Below are 6,604 nucleotides of genomic sequence, written 5' to 3' on the forward strand. Positions count from 1 at the left end.
GAACTCTTCAATAAATTTCTTACACACAAGTCTCTATTTCAGAGTCTGCTTCCTAGGAAGCCTGAGACAAATATACAAACCAGTTTCCAATAGGTTTACAGGGATTTAGAACCAATGGCGTCATCATCTCTGCAAATACTGTTTCTGAACCTATCAAAGAGAAGATCAGACCCTTAAAAGGTGGTGACTTTATCAAGTTGCAATAGATATTTATTGCATGAGACTCCAAATATTTATTGTTTGAAGTTCTCTCCTGCCATTCACCTTTTTCCATTACTAGTACTCTAGCTTTTGTTTTGAGATCCACTACTATATCAGTGGGTAGGGCTGACCACCTGCAGCTCCAGGACCAAGTGTAAGAAACAGAGCTGAAACAACTATTATATTCTATTATTTGCAAGATGATTACTTCAAGGATAAACATCTTAGCCAAATTGGACCAATGGTATTCAGACCAAGAACGTTCCTTCACTCACTTCATAAAAGAGAAGTCCTTCTTTCCACTGCTGTTAAGCATGTAAGAATGTAGATTTTGGAAGCCATGCCACTTCCATGCAAAGCTTGAGACTAAAACCAACATAATGGAGACCAGATGAGAGATAGAAAAGATCACATTCAGAGATGGCTCTATTTATGTGCCTGAATCAAACTGTACAGATAAATCTTACCCTTAGCTTTCCAGTTATGAAAGTCAATAAATTATTTTTGTTCAAGCTGGTTTGAGTCAGATTATTCTGTCACTTGTACTAAAGAGTCCCACTGATAGAAACGTTATAGATATTCTATGAGGTTTCGCTAGAAAGAGACAAGGAATATTTTAGTTTACTATCTTTTCAATTTAACGTAAATCAGCTGAGCCACTTACAGACTGATCAGTCAATTGAAATATGATACATGATGTTTTGGGATTTCATTTTACTTTCCCCAAGTAAGATAGACCAAAATTTAATGTATAATAATTTAGTTAAGCTTCTCTTTGGTCCGTACGTCCAAAATGACAAAGAAAAGAAGGAACAACGGTCGTGCCAAAAAGGGCCGCGGCCATGTGCAGCCTATTCGCTGCACTAACTGTGCCCGATGCGTGCCCAAGGACAAGGCCATTAAGAAATTCGTCATTCCAAACATAGTGGAGGCCGCAGCGGTCAGGGACATTTCTGAAGCGAGCGTCTTTGATGCCTATGTGCTTCCCAAGCTGTATGTGAAGCTACATTACTGTGTGAGTTGTGCAATTCACAGCAAAGTAGTCAGGAATCGATCTCGTGAAGCCCGCAAGGACCGAACACCCCCTCCCCGATTTAGACCTGCGGGTGCTGCCCCACGTCCCCCACCAAAGCCCATGTAAGGAGCTGAGTCCTTAAAGACTGAGACAGACTATTCTCTGGAGAAAAATAAAATGGAAATTGTACTTAAAAAAAAAAAAAAAAAAATTTAGTTAAATGATGGTAAATGCTTTCATTTCAATAACTGCGAAGACATTATGAAAAGTGAATATTTTTAATAATTGGAAAGACTCAGCCCATTCCAAATGTCTGATTAACTCATCACCTACATCAAAGATTGAAAATGCATATGTCTACAAATGCCAGGAAGATATCATAAAAGAATGGAGTATGTCTGGTATCAAATAATAATAAATGGATAGGGACTAGGGCAAACTGGAGATAGGATAGCCTATTAGAATCATCTGGAAATAAAAGCACAACATTGCCCAATATTTCAAATGTTTTCAAGAGAAGACAAACCCATATTTTAGGTAAAATTCTCCCGATTTTTAAATGTTGATAAGAGAAAGTGAAAAATGGCTCTGCTGACAACCAGACAACAATGTTCCCAAAAGATCACAAATAATGCTCAAAACAACACATAGATAAGGTCACTCCATAGCCATGTTTAGAGAAAGACATACATAAGGCCACCCTGTGACACAAACATGACTCAATATCCCCCTCTTCTGACTAACATCACCAGTGTGAGTGGCTACTGCTTCCGTAACAATAGGTCTAAACCCACTTTAATACTCTCACTTCTTAGATAAAACTCACTACGACACCCAATCTCTGCATTGACCTACCTCCTTAGTATAAGTAAAGGAAGATACAATGCATCTTGGAAAATATAGAAGGTTTGTCCTAAAAACATTTCGTAAAGATAGAAGTTTGGGGTGATTAATAAGAAATACTAGGTAAGGTGAGTAGAAAAATTAAGAGTCAGTACCTATGTGATCCCAGACTTGCTACGGGAAGGAGGTGGTCTGATTCACCTCCTACCTTCTTAGCAGTCTGAAATCTAATACAAGTCTCCGTGTCCTAATCCCTCCTCAAATCATCTAACATAAGCCCCAACACTAAAAGACCATTTTAACAACTCCCTCCTGAATCGCTCCTGTGGTTTCCCCAAAGTGAGACCACTCTTTCTGAAACAATATAAATGACACTTTTTTTTTCACTGCAGATGTGTTCCTGGCAGTCTCTGATCCATTCGTTTGACAACAAGTAATTTAAAATTTTTTTTAAAAACACTGACCTCTGAGCTAGATCTAGGCTATAAACATCTACCTTTTCATCTCAGTTAAGGTGTGATGGTTAATTTTATGTATCAACTTGACTGGGCTATGAGGTGGCCAGATATGTGGTTGAACTTTATTCTGGGTGTGTCTGTGAGGCTGTTTCTGCATGCAGTGAACATTTACAGTGGACCCAGTAAAGCAGACAGCCCTCCCTTACATGAATGGGCCTCATCCAGTTAGTGGAAGGTTTGAATAGAACAAGAAAGTTGAGTATGGGGAAACTCCTTCTGACTAACTGCCTTCAAGCTGGGACACTGGTTTCCTCCTGTTTTTAGACTTGAACTAAAACATTGGCTCTTCCTGGGTTTTGAGACTGTTGGGTTTCAGACAGAACTATGTCATTGGCTCTCTTGGCCTGCCAGCTTAATTGTGTGAGCCAGTTTTCTATAATAAATCTCAATCTTTTTCTTTCTCTCTCTCTGTCTCTCTCTCTCTCTCTCTACATATATATGTATATATGTATCTATAATTTAAAATATTTTAATTTATTAATATGTTCATCAAATTTTAAAATATTCATATATATTTACATATTTCTGACATATATGACATCTATATGTCTACATTTATCTCTTTCTGTATATATCTCCCTCTACGTCTATATCCTATCAGCTCTGTTTCTCTAGAGAACTACAGCTAACACAGAAGCGAAAGGGTGATGTAACATCAATAAGCAGATTTTCCCATTTTCTTACATCATTTTGTATTTTCTTTATCAGTAGATTAAAGGGGGGTGGAAAATTACAAAATCCAGTGCATGCCACTTAAAGTAAAGGTTGTGATTATTTTTATTCGTACCAGGAGGAAGGACTTTATTCTCCTTGATTTGAGCAAATCCATTATCGGAATTTTCAATTTCAGGGATTCCAAATTTAGGTCCACTTGGGGCTTGGATGACTGCTATGTCTGAGAGGGCTTCTTTCTCTGCAGTTTCTTAAAATGCAAGAACAGAAATCAGGAAACATTAGAGAGCCCAACAAAATGATTCTGATATTTATATAGGTAATTAAGATGCTGTTGCTTTTCTTGACTAGAATTTCATTATAGCTTCATTAGGCAAAGAGACTCTACTCCTAATAGTGCATCTGATCATCAGAAATGCAATTAGCGAATCAAAAAATGTATGAAAGACAAATAAATGGCTTCCCAGGCTGAGAAGAGCCAAACAGATTTAACTGTGGTTGATTTTGGAGGCCTGGATAGTGACTTCCCTGAATCCCTAAGCCTAACTTTTCTCTAATTTACCAGAAGTGAGAAACAAATGCATACCCAGACAGTTTCTCTGAACAGCAGGCACCCAAGCCTAAACCCAGATGGTTCGTCACTATGAATGACTGTTCTCATGCTTGTTCAGTAAAAAGACAGAACAGGAGGCCCATGATATGATCAGCTGCACATCAACTCAGACATGCTTCTACATAGGATAACAGGAAGGTGAGGGAATTGTCCTTCTGACTCTTCCATCTATGGTTGCCAACCTGCACTAAGGGATGCTTGCTAGAATGGAGCCGAGCTAAAGTAGAGTGTGTGCTGCTGGAGACAGGTCCTAGTCTGCCCTGAGGGTCTTTTAGCTAAGAGCACTACTGCCCCCTCCTTGGCCTTATCTATCCTTTTGACCATCATTCCTGCCTCTCAATTGCCATTTTGACCCCAGACACAGTCACATTCTTCTGCCTCCTCAACTTGTCTAGGCACCGTACGCTCTACCTCTAAACCTCACATTTGCCTCCTGCGCTACACACTGCCTTCTCCATCAATTCAGGTACTGCTTCCCAAAATAAGAATATTTGACCTTCTTCTCTTTTCCACGACCTCTGATTTTACTTGGCAACCAGCCACGGTTTGTTAGAATTTGGTCACGAACAGGTATTGACACAAAAATTCAACATCAGGGAACTAAAAATGTTTTAGATGGCAAGGAATCTAGAAGTTGAGAATCAGTCCAGAGCTGATGAAACTGCTCAAGGAAGTCATCTGGAACCAGATTCCTTCTAGCTTGCTTCTCCTCCCTCATCCTTGGCAAGTGGCTTCTGTTTTAATGATCCCCAGGATGACTACTCTGCATCCATGCAAATTTTAATTCCAGAACAGAAAAAAGAAGAATGGAAAGAAGAAAGAAAGGATGAAGGACAGGTAAACGAAGCAAATGCTACCTGGCTACCTGGCTGCACGTACTAATAATGCACTTATCCTGCTCCTTTGCAAGCATTATTTAGTATTTAATTAGGAGCAATACTAACCCCTACTCAGAAAGGAGAACAATGGAAGTCACACAGGAGAGGCAGTGCCAAAGTCAACACCAAACATTGCCAGGCAGGAAAACTCAGGACTCCTGTGTTCTGTCAGAGGTGCTGTTCTCGGTTACCCATTCTGGCATCTTCCCGTCCTGCTTCGGGAGAGATTCTTCCTTGTCTGTTTTCATCCATGGCCACATATGAAATGGATGTCATAGAAGATCACTTCCTTTGAAGCCACAGATATTTTGGGGCCACTTCCTATTGGTCTTAATTTCAGGTAAGGAATAACCTTAGAGGTTTAACAATGACAGGCTCTTATTAGCCTCCGGCAATACAATTCCCTCAAAAGGTTACAGAATTTCCAGTGTTGGAATAATTTCTCAATTAATTCCATATCCAAGTAACCACAGACAAAGATTTCACTTAAACATGGTATTTAGCTGGAAAGTTCCTTTCCTTTATCTTCTTCTGATATGGTTTGGCTGTGTCCTCACCCAAATGTCATCTTATGTTGTAGCTCCCATAATCCCCACGTGTTGTGGGAGGGACCCAGTGGGAGGTAATTGAATCATGGGGGCAGGTTTTCCCTTGTTGTTCTCATGATCGTGAATAAGTCTCATGAGATCTGATGGTTTTCTAAAGGGGAGTTCCCCTGCACATGCTCTCTTTCCTGCCGCCATTTAAGATGTGACTTTGCTTCTCCTTTGCCTTCTGCCATGATTGTGAGGCCTTCCCAGTCATGTAGAAGTGTGTGAGTCCATTAAATCTCCTTTTCTTTATAAATTACCCAGTCCTGGGTATGTCTTTATTAGAATCATGAGAACAAACGAATACACCTACTGATCTCTGGGCTTTTCCCAGTCCTCTATTCCATAGCTTAATGGCCAATGCCTTGAGGTCATTCAAAATAATGATGGCGAGATAGCAAGTGTAATGCCAATGTGCATTTGTCTGAAGAAATCCTCAGAGCCTGGATGGAAAAGTCTTAAGTTACCAATCTATGAAGGCTGCAGACTTCCTGTCACTGTCCCTGCCTGCTCAGTTTAGTAGGAATAAATTTCTTTTTAAAACTCAGCAGTATTGACAAATATAGGATTGTCAGTGAATTTAGAATGCAAGCCACAGGTAAGGCATTGATCTCTCATTTCCACTTGCAGACTGGCTAACTTGGATCTAAGTACAGACCACTCCTTCAGAAAAAAAAATCTATAGCCATATGCCAGGGTTCTGAATTTTTTCCACTCTTTATCCTAATAGCAAAGCTGCCACGGCACATGGTCTGTATCCCAAAGAACAGCGGGTGACAATCTGACCAAATGTTCGGCCACCACCTAAGAAGAGTCACCAGATTTGCAGCCTGAAATACCTGAGACCTCACTGTCCAAAGCCCTGCCTCTTCCACTCAGCCAATTCCACATTTTAGAATCTTACTTGCTGTCTCCACTTTCAGGTAGAAAGTCTATTTTAGGTATAATGCATTCAGCTGCAGCTACTAAGTAAATCTGCCGGAATACAGTCCCCTATAACCCAGCTCATGGAAACGCATTTGAATGCAGATTTGCCACCGATAATGCTATCATTTCTTACACTCCAATCATGATATCCTCCATGAAGAATAGCTTATTTACGTGATCTAATGTATTCCTCACAATATTAATATGGGATACGAATATGATAATATATGGGTATATGATATGATAACATAAGATATGGGTATATTATCATCCCCATTTTACTGATGAGTAAACTGAGGCTCAGAGCCTAGGTACTTTGCTCAGGTTCTCACACTTGCTAAGTTGTG

General features: G+C 39.9%; 1 protein-coding gene across 1 annotated transcript; it reads left to right on the forward strand.

Moving 5' to 3' along the window:
- The first annotated feature begins 973 nt into the window (after positions 1 to 973).
- Positions 974 to 1,427, forward strand: LOC105521480 (40S ribosomal protein S26-like). The gene has a single exon (XM_011955684.1). The coding sequence runs from the start codon at positions 995 to 997 to the stop codon at positions 1,340 to 1,342; it is 348 nt and encodes a 115-aa protein (XP_011811074.1). The 5' UTR covers positions 974 to 994; the 3' UTR covers positions 1,343 to 1,427.
- The last annotated feature ends 5,177 nt before the right edge of the window (positions 1,428 to 6,604 follow it).

The sequence above is a fragment of the Colobus angolensis genome, unplaced genomic scaffold (genome assembly GCF_000951035.1).
Source record: "Colobus angolensis palliatus isolate OR3802 unplaced genomic scaffold, Cang.pa_1.0 Scaffold40, whole genome shotgun sequence".
NCBI lineage: Eukaryota > Metazoa > Chordata > Mammalia > Primates > Cercopithecidae > Colobus > Colobus angolensis.

Coding starts and splice junctions, on each gene's coding strand:
- LOC105521480 (XM_011955684.1), top strand. CDS start 995: ATGACAAAGAAAAGAAGGAACAACGGTCGTGCCAAAAAGGGCCGCGGC.